Here is a 17,792-nt window from a genome sequence, read left to right as displayed (position 1 = left end):
TGCATGAGGCCCACCACCACGCATACTGAACTTTCTCATTTGTGAAGAGTCGGCAACAGAAAAAAAATTTAAACAGTAACTAACAAAGCTGTATTACACCACCACATTGTAACCATCCACTACTGTTCTAATCTACAGTACAGATGTTAAACTTGCATGTGTAATCAGCGTTGTCAATGGTTTTCTTACTGCATGTTTTCAAATCCTCCCCACCAACATGAGACAGCTTTGCAAACTGTATAAAACAAATTATGAACAGTGTTTCAGAAGAGTGGAATTACTTAAAGACAAAGTTTAATCGAGGGACTTTTTTCCCGTAGGTCAGACAGACGTGACTGTTAAAAGTCAGTAACTCTGGTACTATACCACTGAAACCAAATAGACCCCTATGGGTTCCATTTGTACGCGATCAAGACCAAAGGGGAGACCAAAACAATTAAAATGTTGATAAACATTGATTCAATGGTCTATCATTCTGATTAACCCTTGAGTGTCATACGTCCTGTTTGGCATTTATTTCCCTGGACCTCATCTCAAAGGTCTCCAGATTAGTTATGGCCAATTGTCCACTCTCTGTGCACATTCTCCCCTAGAGTTGAGGCTTCTCATCTCAAGATTTGAGAGGACTCCACAATGAAAAAAAATGTTAGCTGCAAGATTCAAATCAACCATTTGCCACAAACAACTTTACCTTGTATGAAAAAGGATTGTGGCATTTTGTTTGTGCTGTTGGGTATGTTTTATTTAATTTGCTTGCTTTGATTTATTGGCCGAGTTGTACATCGAACCTTTATGCAGACATTTCTCAGGACTGTTTCATAAAGTGCTTGTAATGGAGTTGTGATAAAATAGCTCGTCTGTCGCATGATTTATTTATTTATTCATAGTCTTTACACTGGAGGCCTTTCCTGACCAAATCAGCTCATTATTATTATTATTATTATTATTATTATTATTATTATTATTATTATTATTATTATTATTATTATTATTATTAACATAAAATGTGCGTCTACCACGCTCGTTCGTATCCTGTTAAGCTTTATTGTGAAAGAGCAAAGGGAAGTCGAATGTATTGAGTCGCGCTTAGAATAGGCGACACTGGTTTCCTTGCAAAGGAATGTAGCTGCAGTAATATTTCTTTTAGGGATGGATCTCTGACTAAATTAAGATGACGGAACTGCACTTTCCCTTCTTCGACAGCTCCGTGAGTATTTTTTTCCATTGCCACTCGGGAATCATCATCCAATGGAGCCACAAATGTACGTCCGCAGAGGGGAACGCTAAGCTAGTGCGGACTGTGTCGCTAACATTTGTTACTTAAAACGGAGACTAGGGATAACGTTACCTTTATCTAGAGGTGGGTTAAAATTGGTCCAGGTTTGAGTTACGCTCGATGTTGTCACAATCTTCACGATCATCGCAGTTTCTAATCGTTATTGTCCTAAAATTCTAAATGTGCCCAAACGAGCTAACAGTCCGTAAAGCCAATGCTAGGTGGTTACGTTAAAAAGGAGTTCTGCAGCGACCTGGAATTTTTTGTAATAAATAAATATAGTGGAGAACTGTGACATTCCTAATGCTGTCGTACCGCTTCTGAGTGCGTTCACATAATACACTTCTCGGATGATGTCATAGATAATGTCATGATGCACCACTGGAGCCTTCAAGTGCCACGAGTTTGTTTCCGTTCATGTCATCAAGGAGAGTCTATATTTTTAAAAATATAAAATACAGCGTAGTATTGACATCATTTCATGCTGTAGTAATGCTGTGTCTTATGTTCTAACCCATAAGTTTACTATCACTTGCATATTCTGTACCAGTGCTGTTTACTTTCCACTGCACTCAAAAATGTCAACCGCATCTGGGTTTGGGGGATTCAGGTTTTTTCATGGGCACCTCAGTAGTTGGCGCTCAGGGTACAGACTTGCAAACCGCCAACAACCTGCCCAGATATCTACTTTTACCCCATTAAACTTTAAATGATGGACTGTGAACTGTAGATGCATGTTTTGGCTGGTTAGCACTTCTTGCCTTACAGTGCAGAGGTTGTAGGTTCAAATCTGGGGTCTTGCCTACCTTTGTGGAATTTGCGTGTTCTTCCTGTTCCTCCGTGCATTTTTCCTGGGTGCCCTGATTCCCTCCCATATTCCATAAGGTATTACAGTATTACATATTAAATTTAAAAAATCCACACAGTTTAAAATGTAGTTCTGGGGATATTGACAGCATTTCATTTTTATCTACCATTTATACACCCACCCATTCATTTTCTTTACCCCTAATCCTAAAGGTCAAAGCTAAAATGGTGCCTGACCCATCTGACCATGGACTGGTTGAAGTTCAATCGCAGGCTGCACATTGATAAGTAGAATATACTTTTGCAGCTATTTATTCAATCAATTGTTTTTCTTTTTTTGGAATGTGGGAGAAAGCTGCTTTGGTGTTTAGACAGGTCCGCAGTTTATAAATATTACCTTTATTTATTTATTTATTTACATTTGTACTGTATTATAAAAAAAAAATACTAATGAAGGAAAATGCATTCCCCTGATGTTCTGTTTTTTTTTTTTCTTTCCTCCCCCACAGCATGATGACCTCTTCTATTTCCAACTGGCCGGAAAACGCAACAGCTCAAATATAGTTCTTACCAGATCAGAGTGTTGACAATTAACTTTTGTACCTACTAAGACTCACCATTGCAATTTTTATACAGTTTGTTGCATGATCAATTTATTCAGAAAAAAAAACACTTTCCACCTTTTTGATCATACCATAAGTTTCTGACAAATTGAAAAATGTTTTCGGCGTTGAAAAAGCTGGTGGGGTCTGAGCCGGGCCAGCTCAGGGACAAGAACATTCCTGCTGGCCTACAGTCCATGAACCAAAGTTTGCAAAGACGCTTCGCTAAAGGGGTCCAATATAATAGTAAGCTTTCAAACAACCATTTTTAAACAAACTCGTATACACACAATCTTCTTTTTTGTTACATACATAGCCTATTTCTCCGTGCAGTGCAAACACACTGAAAGAAAGAGCGTAGAATTAAAAATAAGTCACGGGAATTATTATTTTTTTTTTAAAGGTGTGTAAATTTGCTTTTCAAATACTCAATTAAAATATAAGCAAATTGGTATTAATAGTTAAACTCCTAATGTGTTGTTGTTTTTTTTCCCCCCCTAATTCATTTTACTCAAGTGAAAATCGTCATCCGCGGCGATCGGAACACTGGAAAGAGTACTTTATGGTATCGACTGCAGGGCAAGAAGTTTGTGGAAGAGTACATCCCCACTCAGGAGATTCAAGCCACAAGCATTCATTGGAACTACAAAAGTGGGTGGTTTTTAACATCTTTAAAAGTCTAGTCAATGCTCAGTGTGTCTGTGTTGTTTTTTAATCTATTGCTCATTCATTCCAGTGGCTCCATATCAAGGTAAACTAGTTCGATTTAGCCCAAGTTTGGTAACCGTTCGTTGTTGGCTTTGCTGTACTAGCCCTTGCTCTTCTTGTAGTGTTCTAAATAATAGAGCAGTCACTGAATCTGTGTGAGCGTATCATCATAATCTCTGTGTTAGTATAAACTTCTGCAAAACAACACTTAGATAATTAAACCTCCTCTCATGTTTCTCAGCTACTGATGATGTGGTCAAGGTCGAGGTGTGGGACGTGGTCGACAAAGGTAAGTGGTGGTGAAAAAGTGTGTCATGGTGCATCGAGCTTTTTGCTAAGTCTGACCTCATCGCCACAAATCAAACTGCTGAATGTCATGACTCCATGCGTGGTTGTTGTTTTGTTTCCTGTCCTCACTCATTTCTTTTCTGAACCCCTCGCGCTCATCTCAGGCCAAAAATATCCTCTTCCTGAAGGTGTAGGTGAGCGCCACTCTAGTGTGTAGAATTTCAACACTGTTGTGTGCTGTTGGTATGCGACACCGTCCTCCATTGTTATCTGAGAATTGATATTCTCGAGGTTTGCAGTTTGGCTACACCTTAAAGTTTGGCTGTTTTCTTGCTGTGTTTACAATAGTAGCCCAGATCATCTACACACTAACCAAGCTTACTGATACTAACGATACTGGGTTACTATACTTGAAGCATAGCGTTTTGAGATGTATTGGTACACTGCAGTTCTGTAAGAAAAGTATGTGCTGCTCTGCTTGCTCCACCCACAAACTCACCGAAAGCGAGAAGAGAACCCTACATTTGATGTAATCCCTCTTTTATCTTGATCTTTCAGGCAAAGGCAAAAAGCGTGGAGAGAATTTGAAACTGGAGAATGAGCCACAAGAGGTAATAGTAATCACATGACTGTCATGTGTTAAGAACAACTAGCTTACTCATAGGATGTGGGTCAGTGATGGGGGTGGGAGGTGGGGGGGGCGTCTCCTAGGCTGTTACCAAATCAAATTGATGTGGCAGTTCTTATGTATTATCAATAATTTTATGTGTTGCAGTCAGATGAAGTAGCCCTTGATGCAGAGTTTCTAGATGTGTACAAGAATTGCAATGGAGTCATCATGATGTTTGACATTACCAAGCAATGGTAAGAATCGTCTGTGTCCTCACTTCAGGGTATACTAGAAGTTGTTTTTAGAAGTAGACGTAAGTGAAGTGTAATCAACTCCGGCTTTGACATCGCTTCCTCCTCTCTAAATTACTTAAGTGTAAGTTTCTACTAGATTTGTTTGGTCTGCGATTTTAAAATTGACTTTTATTGAGAGCTGTCCACAATATGTTTTCAGGACATTTAACTACATCTTAAGGGAACTTCCCAAAGTTCCCACTCATGTACCAGTTTGTGTGCTCGGAAACCACAGAGACATGGGTGAGCATCGAGTCATCCTCCCTGATGATATAAGAGAGCTAATTGCTGGACTAAACAGGTAAATCTCATTTCTGACCAAATGCCGCATCTCCCTAACACAAGACAATCACCTCAAGCGAGAAAGGTCAATTGTAAGAGTCTTTAGAAACAACAAAATGCTCAACTAAACACACCTTCTCATTCAATGCATTTTCATGTTTCATTTATTTATTTTCTGGACGATTTACATTGTAGATTCTCACAGAACATGTGGAGTTATGTACTTCACAACCAAAAAGATGAGATAGCTCAAATCATGTTTTGTATCTTCGTTCCTTTAAAATAGCCAGCCCCCCCTTTGCCCTGATTACTGCTTTGCATTCCCCTGAAATGCTTCAAGAAATATTATCATATTATGATGAAACTTATATGTTTACAATGCCAATCGCCCACTAAAACCAATTCTAAAATTTGTGCATGAACTCAATTATTAAAACTACATTTGTATTAATAAAATATGTTTAATGTAGCGACTTAAAATTCGTATTTTCATGTAGTGCATTCACCATAAAAAAGTCTTAATTTACATTTAGCTTGATTCAGGGAGCAGCAAATGCTGCTTATTATGTCTGTGTAGATTCTCAATCTTTTATTTTTGTGACCATACTCACCAATACAGAAAGAAATAACTGCCTTATCTTGGCAAGGGGTGGGATAGTCCATTGTTTTAGGAGAAATGCACAAATTTTCATTTCTTCATTTCCTGCCTTATTTCTTAACATTTTAATCAGGCACTGCATGGCCACCCCACCCTGGGTGCAAACCACATACTGTAAAAAATGCGGCACCTGATCATGTGTTGGTTTCCTTCCGTATCGTCTCCACCACTACTAGTGGCACTTGTCTTTGACCTTGTTTGTCTGTAATTTATCCATTTTTACATTTGGCACCTGTTTCTTGTATTCTTGCACTCTTGTACACTGCTGTGGCAAGAAAATTTCCCCACTGTGGGATAAATAAAGTTCAATCAAGCAATCAAGCAATCAAGCAATAAAAATAAAGATGAAACCATTTCCATGTACAATTAAGATATATTTCAATTCAGCTATTGGGCAGCACATGCCACAAGACTTACCTAGCGAAGCATCAAAAAAATTACAAGCATCTAATTGATCACGAAAATGTATCCTTTTGGCTTTTACGCTGAGAAAACACCAATTTTTTTTCCATCGAAGAAAGACTTGCATTGACTTTGAAGGCATGTTCAAGGCGAGTCGGAAAGCGCACAATATTGTAATGCCAGAGTTGCGTGCTCCCAGTGCTTCCTAGTCTTATAAATTGTACATCACATGTAACTATAGTGTTTACATGAGTAGTACAGTAGATAGCATGAAGTCTAGTGTATTTCTGGCCTGTAAGATTTGTCTCCTTGCTGAGTTGGAGATCCCACATCAGGGAGTGGGTTGATTAAAGTTCTGATAGTGGTGCAAATTCCCAACCTTTTGGTCGAACTTAACGCATCAGCAGTTGCAGCACAACATACGCAATACCAGTGGTTCTTAACCTTGTTAGAGGTACTGAAACCCACTAGTTTCATATGCGCATTCACCAAACCCCTCTTTAGTGAAAACATTTTTTTTTTTCAAATTCATGACATTGATGTTTTTTTACTGGTGCACAAAATGAGCCGTGCATGAACATCACCATGTTCAAAGAACAAAACCAACACAATACATGAACTCATGACAAATTACACACCTGCAAATCAGTGTGACTTCTGCTGTTGCCTTTGCGAGACCAGTTCAGACATGCGTCATCACAAATTTACATGATACTCCACAGTGGAGGCTCTGCCTAGGGTTCGATCGAACCCAGGTTAAGAACCACTGCGCTATACACGCTCCATGCTTGTCTTGATGGAAGCGGAACATTAGTCTTCTGTGTTACCGGATTTTTATTTCGTGTTGGTTTTGCTTTGCATTCACACAAAGGGAAAGTACCAACAAATCGTTATTTTACCTTATATTAATTATTATTTTAGTGTTGAGGCCCACTTGACATCAGATCTGGCTGAACTACTACATGGTTGGTTTGAGAAGCCTTCATGTCAATGGGTAATTCCAGTCATTTTAGGTTGAATTGCCTCCTCGTGGCAAAAAACACACTTGGAATTATGTTAGAGAAACTGATTGATACTCTTCTTAAATAATAAGTGTTTATGATATGCACAGTGATCAATTATTACACATTGCCAAATAAAGAACTCTAATATAATGAAATTTGTTGTCCATTTAAAAGTTTGAAAGCTCTAAAATTCAACTTGAAAGCATTGTGTTTTATATAATATAATGAAATTTGTTGTCCATTTAAGAGTTTGAAAGCTCTAAATATAACTTGAAAGCATTGTGTTTTCCAGACCAATGGGATCATCCTACATCCACTATGCTGAATCCTCAATGAAGAATGGCTTCGGCCTCAAATACTTGCACAGATTTTTTAACATCCCCTTTCTACAACTACAGGTAATCTTTTTCCCTCACTTGCTATTATTAATATGAACGATTAAGGATTTTGTTGCAGATTCTAATCTTTGTGATTTTGTGTATGCAGAGAGAGACCCTTCTGAGGCAACTGGAGACCAACCAGTTGGACATGGATGCCACCCTAGAAGAGCTTTGTGTGCAGCAGGAGACAGAAGATCAAAATTATGAAATGTACAAGTGCTCTCCCTCCCTCTTCTTGTGTTATGATTTTGTTGATAACGTCATTGTTGTAATGTATTTCAATTTCTATAGCTTCCTGGAGAACTTAGAGTCTCGCAATAAGGGCTATGGCTCACCTGGTCCAGCCAATGGTCAGAGTCCGTCCTCAGGCTCCCAGTCCCCCATTGTTCCTCCGAGTGGGGCCTCCACGGGAAGCTCCAGTCCAAGCACACCTCAACCCCCAATCCCTTCCCAGCCACTCCCACAGTCGCCTTCTGTGACGGCTTCTTCGGTCCCAGCTCTCGCTGCAGCCGTTGGCAGAGCAGCCTCGCCTTCCGCTGAGTTAAAGACTTCAGCGCAATCACCGGAGCACCTTCAGTCCTCCATTGCGCCAGTATCAGCCCCCCAGAAACGCAGCTTCATGTCTCGATGGTTTGGGTCATCATCGCCTGTCCCTGAAGCTTCTGTTACTGCGGCAGGTACGACTCCTCTATACCTTAACCCTGAATTGGTTTCTTTTTTGCATTTTACATCTGTGCAGTGTTCAAAAGAATTACTTCACATAAAATTAGTTGACATGGTAGAAGACTCACTCTTTGAAAGAACTCTTTATTCAGTCGTATTTAGTTTTAGATCCAAGATTAATATTTAGACATTTCTTGAATGAAAAGCTTAAATAACATACGTATATATGAACACTAGCAATATAATACTGAAACTGCCACTTAGATGTCTCATTGGAGTAAGTTCAAAAGTTTTTTAATTGACCAATTTTGCATGCGTGCACATCATATATATTCTTACCGCAATTTTCGGACTATAAGTCGCAACAGCCATAAAATGCACAATACAGTGAAAAAAAACATATAAGTCGCACCGGAGTATAAGTCGCACTTTTGGGGCAAATTTATTTGTCAAAATCCAACACCAAGAACAGACATGAACCAGAAACAACAGGCTAAACGATACGGTATGCTAACGTGACATATACACAAACGAGGAGCTGAGAACGGGCCTGAGTAACATTCAGAGTTATTCAAATAAGTATTACATAAATAACACGTTTATCAAACCATCTGTGTCACTCCAATTCATTAAATCCATCGATCGTCCTTTATGTAAACAATGCCGCATATGCGCCACATACTTCGACGTCGGACTCGTAAGTTGCATTTCTAATTATTCCACAGACCCATATAACGATATATAAAGTATATTAAAAATAACTATCATATAACAACAATATTATCAAACCATCTGTGTCACTCCTAATCATTAAATCCATCGATCAAATTCCTCGTCCTTTATGCCAACAACGCCGCGTGCGCGCCGCACAGATCTAGTATACAACTATATTGTAGTGTTAACAAAGTACCAGGAAACACGTGGGTTTGGTAAACGGCTCTTTATTTAACAAAACAAGAGTTCAACGAGCCAACAACTACTGAACTGTAACGATAAAAACATATACAAGTTGCTACATGAAATAAAATGTATCAAATACCGTATTTGCCGGTGTATTGGTCGACCTTTTTCGATCCAAAATCGACCGAAAAAAATCGACCTAGACTTATACACCGAGTCATAAAATTTAACTTCGTATTCATCGCTTCAAATGTGATGGTAACCAAGGCCGTTTCTCATGCATCTCATTGTGCGTTGCACTTAGAAAATTTGAACCGGGCGGCGTGCGCGAGTGCGCGGCCCCTGGAAGTCGAATGAGGCGCCGCGATCTCCTGCGCGGTGCTTATAAAGTGCCGATCCGCTCGGCTTGGAGCTATTTCCGGCCTCCCGTTGGTGCCGGGCGGCGTGCGCGAGCTCGCCGGCCGCGATCTCCTCCGCGGTGCTTATAAACAGCCGATCCGCTCGGCGAGGGCTATTTTCGGCCACTTGGCGCGTGCGCACGGCCTCCCGGATGTGCCGGGCGGGTGCGCGAGCTCGCCGGCCCCTGGAAGTCCAATGAGGCGCCGCGATCTCCTACGCGGTGCTTATAAACAGCCGATCTGCTCGGCGGGGGCTATTTTCGGCCACTTGGCGCGTGTGCACGGCCTCCCGGATGTGCCGGGCGGGTGCGCGAGCTCGCCGGCCGCTGGAAGTCCAATGAGGCGCCGCGATCTCCTCCGCGGTGCTTATAAACGGCCGATCCGCTCGGCGGGGGCTATTTTCGGCCACTTGGCGCGTGCGCACGGCCTCCCGGATGTGCCGGGCGGGTGCGCGAGCTCGCCGGCCGCTGGAAGTCCAATGAGGCGCCGCGATCTCCTCCGCGGTGCTTATAAACAGCCGATCCGCTCGGCGGGGGCTATTTTCGGCCACTTGGCTCGTGCGCACGGCCTCCCGGATGTGCCGGGCGGGTGCGTGAGCTCGCCGGCCGCTGGAAGTCCAATGAGGCGCCGCGATCTCCTCCGCGGTGCTTATAAAGTGCCGATCCGCTCGGCTTGGAGCTATTTCCGGCCTCCCGTTGGTGCCGGGCGGCATGCGCGAGCTCGCCGGCCGCTGGAAGTCGAATGAGGCGCCGCGATCTCCTCCGCGGTGCTTATAAAGTGCCGATCCGCTCGGCTTGGAGCTATTTCCGGCCTCCCGTTGGTGCCGGGCGGCGTGCGCGAGCTCGCCGGCCGCGATCTCCTAAACAGCCGCATGCGCACGGCCTCCCGGAATTTGAACACATTTCGTCAATAAATTTCGCATATTGAATTTTGAAGTTTAATATAATGCAACAATTGAGCTCAACTTATACAAAGGATATATCATAAAATCGTAAATTTCCGTCGAATTTTAGGGGGTCGACTTATACACCGAGTCGACCTGTACACCGGCAAATACGGTAACTATAACATAAATACGTTTTTCAAACCTTGTGTCACTCCAAATCATTAAATCCTTCAAACGTGGGGCCCTTCATCATCTTTGTCATCCCGTGATAGAATCCTTTGTCCTTATGTAAACAACCGCCGTGCTGCTAACGTCACTTGCAGGTCAAATGACAATAATCCCTTGCTACATCGCGGTTCGTTTAACGCGCTTTCACTATATCACGGATTTTTGAATTTTGAAAATTTGTGAAAAAATTCACATATAAGTCGCTCCTGAGTATAAGTCGCCCCCCCACCCAAACTATGAAAAAAAAAAACGCGACTTATAGTCGGAAAATTACGGTACTATGCAAAACGTTTTTCAACGTTAATGTGACTTATAACATCTACAACTCACTTGAAAATGAAAATAAATCTTTCAGAGTAGAATTCAAAATAAAAACTAAGTTGTGTTTTTAGAAGTGTGCACACTTTTTTTTTATATATAAGTGGGCATTGGGTTTTGTTCATAATTAAGCAATTGTGTTCAAGCCCATGGTAAAAAAGACTCAGCACACACACACTTGCCACTATTTAAAATACACCAGATTGACCCTATACCAAGTTCAGATACTTTATTAGTTGCTAGTGTTGGAAAAGCATTTGGTAGCTTTCTCAATCTTGCCATCCACCTCTTTGCAGCCTACCTAACCAATTATCTTTTTTATCGATTTTTGGAGGGATGTACTATTCACGGTAATGACCCTCATGATGACTGTCTTCGCTTTTTCCATGGTATAGTTAATGCCTTGGAAATTCATTTGTTTCATTCTCCCAATTTATACTTTTGAACAAAGAGATCGCTGTGATGCTGTGAAAGATTTCACATACAAAAGGTTAATCAGAGCACTATGGTTCGACTGCACATAACCTATTATTATAAAGAAAATTTGGTTGTTGATTTCCCTTTAAAATGGTGGTAGGTGTGTTCTGACTCCCTATTAACATGTGGTTATTTGTGAACACAGCCACCTCCTCAGTTAAAAGGGTGTGCACCTAACCACATTGTCAGTTGTTAATATTTACTTCCCCAATCAAATGTGTTTTATTTCCCAACTTGGGTTATACAGGTTTGGTCATGTGTATGGTGTAAAAAGTTTTGTAACTATTTATCATTGTGTAATTTGTTTTATATCACAAAAAAAACAGGCATTTGTAAAAGGGTGTGTGGGCTTTATGTATTAACTAAGTAGAGGGAAGTCACAAGTCCTAGCCTGAGCTGTTGAGAAATTCAAAGACTGCAAAATACTCATAGTACTTGCGGGTATTAAAATGTCTCTGTTTCATTGCCACGTTTAGTGTAGGAAGATTGCAACACAGTTGAACTGCAATTGAACACAAACATAATCAACAAGGAGAAAATATTGTAACTATTATCGTGACTACTCGTGAGATGCAATGTTTTCCTCAGAGGATGGACCTGCACCAGTGTGTCCTACTGTAGTACAAAGCGTGGATGACTTTGTGCCAGACGACAGACTGGACAAGAGTTTCCTCGAGGACAGTTTGCCCTCAAAGACAAAGGTGCCTCAGCCAGCTGCAGCAGTGGACAGTGACAGGTGGGCACTTACTTTAACTTTTGGGGGGAATATTGCGGTAGTTGTGATGGAATGTTTGCACAATGATGTATATCAATATCTCTTATTGTTATTACTGTTTTCTTTTATTTCAATTATTTCTATATCTGAAAAAAAAATCATTATTTCAAAAAATTGCAACACACCATTTTTATTTGGCGATGTCCTTCATTACACCCCCACCATTTAGGATTAGATGAGCTGTAACCTAACAACCTGCTTTTGTTTTGATTAACACTGCTTGAGGGTATTATAATTTTCTGTATAGATGCCTGAATAGGATGCAGATTGTTTAAAGAACTACACACACAACTACATTCAAGTGAATAGACATACTACACAATGTGTATTTGTTTTTTCATTATCTGTCCTAGTGATTTTGAAGACAGAGGAAACCCCATGGTGTCTGGTTTCCAGGACGAGCTTGATCCAGATGACACGGAGCCCAGTCTTCCACAGCCTAAAACGTTGCCTCCCAGTAAAGATATCATTCTGACCAGTGATGAGGATGACCAAACAGCCCCTTCTGGCAAAAACCACCATGACCTGGACAGTGAACCTGAACTAAAAACGTAAGTCTTGACACATCACCAAACATGTTGACTGGACTAATGCATGGTATGACAAGTCATCTTACTTTTTGCCTGTAACTACCGTATTTTCCGGACTATAAGTCGCTCCGGAGTACAAGTCGCACCAGCCATAAAATGCATAATAAAGAAGAAAAAAAACCTATATAAGTCACACCTGAGTACAAGTCGCAATATTGGGGGGACTTTATTTGACAAAATCCAACACCAAGAACAGACATGAATAGGCAACAACAGGCTAAACAATACAGTATGCTAACGTTACATAAACAAACGAGGAACTGAGAACGTGCCTGACGTAACATATTAACGGTTATTAAAATAACTATAACATAAATAACACGTCTATCAAACCATCCGTGTCACTCCAAATCATTAAATCCATTGAAATCTTTGTCCTCTGTCTAAACAACGCCGCTGCTGACTCCGGACTGCGGCGCTGATGTCGGGCTCATTGTCAGTTGCGGTTCCAGTTATTCCACAGGCCTATATAACTATATATATAAGCTATATATCAAATCACTATAACATAAATAGCAGTTTTATCAAACCATCCGTGTCACTCCAAATCATTAAATCCTTCAAAATCTTTGTCCTCTGTGTCACTTATAAACAACACCGCTGCTGACTCCGGAAGTACATGCGGCACTTAGGTCAGACTCATTGTCAGTGGCGGCTCCAATTATTTCACAGGCCTAGTGTGCCCTCATGCGGTTTAAAGTGAAAATAACGTGTGAAGTGATCAACTATATTATAGTAAATAAGTAATGTGTTAATGATCAAGTAATAATGTGTTAATAATTTCACGTATAAGTCGCTCCTCATTATAAGTTGAGTTGCACCCCTGGCCAAACTATGAAAAAAATGTGACTTATAGTCTGGAAAATATGGTATATTTGCCATAAATATAAGTGCAATCAGAATGTGATGGGAGTCTTTTTGTATTTGGCAATGAAAAATTAATTCTACACACGAGTTCAATGTAAAAAAGTATGGTTGTGTATGTCACATTCAGTCAGAGGTTAATTATAAATGCTGCTTCTTTGGCTAAGAGGTACAGTATATCTAAATCAAAAAACGTTTTGGGAAAGTACAACTCACATGATTTATACAAGTGCAGAGCAGCAAAGTGCAACATACGACTAATAAGAATTCTGCCCCAAGGCGTTATTTCAAATGTTTGAGAAACCGGGTGGCACATGGGAGACTGGTTAGCACATCCGCCTCACAGTTCAGAGGTAGCAGGTCCAATGTTTGAGAAACGGGGTGCCCTACCCCGTGCCTGCGTAGGTTTTTTCCGGTTACACTTCCTCACACATCCTAAAACATGCATGGAAGGCCGATTGATCACTCCAAATTGCCCGTAGGTGTGAGTGCGAGTGCGGATTGTTGTTTGTCTCTGTATGCTCTGCGATTGGCTGGCAATCAATTCAGGGTGTCCTCCGCCCACTGCCTGCAGACTGCTGGGATAGGCTCCGACACACCTGCGACCCCCATGGGGACAAGCGGTACAGAAAATGGACGAATTGATGTTCAAGAAATCCAAGGAAGATATGATGACATTATCAAGTATTGGTAAATCTCTCTCTTTCAGCTGCATCAGCAAACCAAAGGTGGCATCTAAAGCATTAGAGCCCAGTGACCAATCTGCTGCTCCCATCTTCCTCACTTTAACTCCAACACAAGAACAGCCCACCCAGCAGCATGGAAAAAAGAAAGGAGTCGTACCCATTGCTGGTGACTCTGACACTGACCCTGAGGGCCCTGTGGCCCAACAGATGCTCTCTTTTGTTATGGATGACCCTGACTTTGAGTCTGATGCATCAGACACACCAAAAATAGCAAAGGTAAAGTATAACAGACTTACCAGTATATCATAGAGTGTAAAGAACGTGTCTACAAACACCCAATGTCTTCACAGATACTTTTGTTCATGAGTAGGACAAAATTATTCTTGAGTAGGACAAAATAATAAAAAAATAATTTACAGCGATGAATGTGCTGATGAATGGGGTAAAAATATGAACCCAAGCTTCTGTAGTGAAGGATGTACTATATGTCTGTCACATGTTTACTTGTCGTTCCCAATGAAATCCTCTGTCGCCCATACCCATAGTCCTACTGTTGTGTCATCCTCAGACTACATTCCTTGCCAGGGATGATCTATCGGACCTTTCAGATGATGACATCCAGTCAGCCAAGGTGCCAAAACCTGTGAACCCCACCGTGATCTCCTTTAAACAAAAGAATGTTACTGATCTTTTTGGTCTTGGCATCCAAGAAGAACCTTCAGCAACCAAAGAGAGCAGTGAGGAGCAAGAAGGCAAGATCATGGAAATGTTCCTTTTTGTTGTTACCACAACTCCCGCAGCCTCGTTGTTTATGTATCAACAGACTGTTGGTTTGTTGTAGTTTGAAAAAAAAAAATGGTTGAATAGCTCCATCCCTGTCATGACAAGGTGACATTTCGATTAACAAATTAAGACTACAAGGATAGGCTTTAGCACACCCGTGCCCTTATGAGGATAAAGCCGTTCAGGTGATGGACGGACGGATGGATAGAAATGAAATGAACTGCAGTGTTCAGCTTCACCGTTTACAGCAAAAATTTAACTGAAAGGGCAAGCCTAGAAAGTGGTATACATATTACGGATAAGCTGGTTTCAGGACCCTTCACAGCTTTTGCCAGGTAAAACACATAAAATGTGTATCTGTTAGTGTGAGACGATTATTTGTCAATGGATACTATCCTTGCACATCACGCAACTAATATTTTTATTTTCTTTGTTTTCAGAGAAAGAAAGCAAACACTCTTCCAAAGACAAGAAGAAAAAGAAGAAAAAAAGCAAAGAGGTAAAGTTTTGCACAATCGCACAAAAGGTTGCTAGCGCTTTAGTTTGATTAAATGATTCAATAATCCTGCTCCATTTTCAGGAAGATGAAAAGAGTAAGAAGAAACATAAACATAAGAAAAAGGAAAAAGACGAAGCTGTTGATGACAAAGAGAAAAAGAAGAAGAAATCGAGGACCAAGAAAACAGAAATGGATGAGTTGGAAGACTTTTTAGGAGGCGGGTTGAGTTCCACCAAAAGAGAAGATGGAGATTATGAAGAACTTTAGAATATCCTCTTCTATTACTAAAATGGACTTCAGAATAACCATGGCAAAGAGTGAGATCACTACCCAGTTGCCCGACTTGTATGTGCACAAAGTTGTATCCCAAGCCATACAAAATGCAATACATGAGGCTACCAACAACCACCAAGTAAAATCTCAGACACTCTGGATGTGACCCTGTTTGTTCTACTGGTCTGATTGGGGTTTCCTTGACTGCACTTACGTGGTGTCTTTCATTCTATTCAACTAGAAACAACAAGGAGACTACAAAATGACCTTCGGTATAGCTGTAGTTTTTTTTTTTTTTTTTTTTTATGTGATTAAACATTTGTGACGATTTGATACTCCGCAAGAAATCCATCTCCATTCTGACCATTCTGTCTCAATCTTGGTGTGGTTGGAATAATGTTTGCCAGCATGCTCCAAGTAACAAATGCCTCCCCTTTTGTCTCTGTACTTGTGCTTTGACGTGTCACACCACATTTTTTTTCTCTCCAAGTTTACAACTGTAAAGTTAATCCATACAACAATCTTCTTCTTTCCACCATTGAGTAGCATTTTACAGACTACTAACATTGGATTTTTTTCTTCAGTTTTTTTTTTTTTTTTTTTTTTTTAAACAGCAGCACCTTTCATGAAAGTTATTCCAGCTGGTCTTTGTCATGCCACTCTATGCATGGGAAGTTGGAAATATATGTGCATTCTACTAATTTTGATGGTTATATGTACATAATTGACCTAAAACAAATAACCTTAAAAAAAAAATGATACAATCATCAGTCTGTTTTGTCTCTCATAGAAACAGCCGTTTAGATTTTAAATGATATCCAGGTCAAGAGGTTTATAGTAGCCTGAATCAAAGGTCAGACCAGCACATGTTTTATTTGTCACAACTTTAAGCATTAGCTTATGTCTTTCATCTAATTAATGATTTCCATGCACGAGTTACATACACTCTTGTCTACAGAATTTTCTTATGTCGACACCATGGTGGACCAACATATTTAGTTGCCCTAATTCTAAAATTGGCTTGTTGTGGCTGTAGCAAAACTGCAGTTGCCTGATGTTTCTGTGATCTTTTGAAGCATCTTGCAGAAAAATCATCACTCTACTTAAATCTTTTCTTGCAAGCATTGTACACATCTAAATTCTGTTTTCTTTTAATGCCTTATCAGTGGTTACAATGACTGGTGTGTCGCTATGAGCTATTTTAAGTGTTCTTAAATTCATCTTAGATCTGCGATCAGAATTGCACCTTTGCAGCTGAATTTCATTTATAACGGTTTTAAGATTGCAGTGACCTATTTACTAGGCTTCTTCCTTTGGTTTGTGTCCTTTTGTGTTTATCTGTCTCTGCATGTTGCAGCATTTCCATTTCTAATGATCTGATTACTTGTTACGGTCTTGTTTTGCTACAAGGTGACATGTGCATGGTTGTGTTAGTACATTTTGGTGAAAACTCCAAAACAATGCAACTTTTCATATCTCTGTTTACATTGCAATGTTTTTCTCCTGTTAAATTCTTTTATTTCCACTTGTTTTAAGGAATCATAGACTGTCATGCCTGTATGTTTCAGGCCAGATTGGTTGCTTCTGATAGAATTTTACTATATCATCTTAAGACTACGTGTCTAACATACCTGTCTTTCAAAAAAGTGGAGTACTAGAAAAATTATTTGTTTCCACCTCCTTTCCCACACTCCAAGTTTACACTCTATTGGTTTATTAAGTGTGTTTAAAACTCCACAGCTGAAACAAAACAGCATTGGTTATGTTTTTTTTACTTCTCCAATTAATAGAGGATAAATGCAGAAAGCAGTTTCAAGGAAGCATGAAGCCTGTATGTACAGCAAGAAAATAATTTATTATGAAAATAGTATATGACAAGTGTCACTGATTTTCCATCAAGTTGTTGTAGGGTGGAAAAATGTGAGATGATTTCATATAACGAGTAATATTTTGTAGAACTGACATGCACTTTGAAACTGTTTTTTCACCAAGTATGAGGTTTCTTCCAAATTTAAATAGTGTAACTTAGAAAAAAAGAATCCCATAATTTTTTCCCTACTTCTTAATGACATGTTCCATCTTTACACTGTGTGAGTTTGACAGTGTTGTCCAATAAATGCAAACATATTTCTGAATATGCTG

At 40.2% G+C, this 17,792-nt stretch overlaps 2 protein-coding genes across 8 annotated transcripts in view; one reads left to right on the top strand and one right to left on the bottom strand.

Annotated features, from left to right (window-relative positions):
* Nucleotides 1–17,792, bottom strand: part of LOC125965748 (Golgi-associated plant pathogenesis-related protein 1) — a 206,018-nt gene that overhangs the window by 20,926 nt on the left and 167,300 nt on the right. The gene's annotated exons all lie outside the window — the stretch shown is intronic.
* Nucleotides 1,056–17,785, top strand: rabl6b (RAB, member RAS oncogene family-like 6b). Of its 4 annotated transcripts, none has more exons than XM_049764247.1 (18): nucleotides 1,056–1,207; nucleotides 2,297–2,371; nucleotides 2,593–2,931; nucleotides 3,202–3,336; nucleotides 3,635–3,682; nucleotides 3,846–3,875; nucleotides 4,240–4,292; nucleotides 4,457–4,545; nucleotides 4,745–4,885; nucleotides 7,223–7,328; nucleotides 7,417–7,520; nucleotides 7,602–7,987; nucleotides 11,769–11,916; nucleotides 12,309–12,506; nucleotides 14,119–14,371; nucleotides 14,664–14,847; nucleotides 15,319–15,377; nucleotides 15,459–17,785. In XM_049764247.1, the coding sequence occupies exons 3-18, from the start codon at nucleotides 2,802–2,804 to the stop codon at nucleotides 15,642–15,644; spliced, it is 2,250 nt and encodes a 749-aa protein (XP_049620204.1). In that variant the 5' UTR covers nucleotides 1,056–1,207; nucleotides 2,297–2,371; nucleotides 2,593–2,801; the 3' UTR covers nucleotides 15,645–17,785. The 4 variants fall into 4 exon arrangements, with proteins under 4 accessions (XP_049620204.1, XP_049620205.1, XP_049620203.1 ...); XM_049764248.1 differs by having other exon boundaries at nucleotides 2,297–2,458; XM_049764246.1 differs by lacking the exon at nucleotides 2,297–2,371.

This window comes from Syngnathus scovelli, chromosome 3, assembly GCF_024217435.2.
Source record: "Syngnathus scovelli strain Florida chromosome 3, RoL_Ssco_1.2, whole genome shotgun sequence".
In the NCBI taxonomy this organism is placed as follows: Eukaryota; Metazoa; Chordata; class Actinopteri; order Syngnathiformes; family Syngnathidae; genus Syngnathus; species Syngnathus scovelli.
This window is presented reverse-complemented; position numbering and strand designations above follow the sequence as displayed.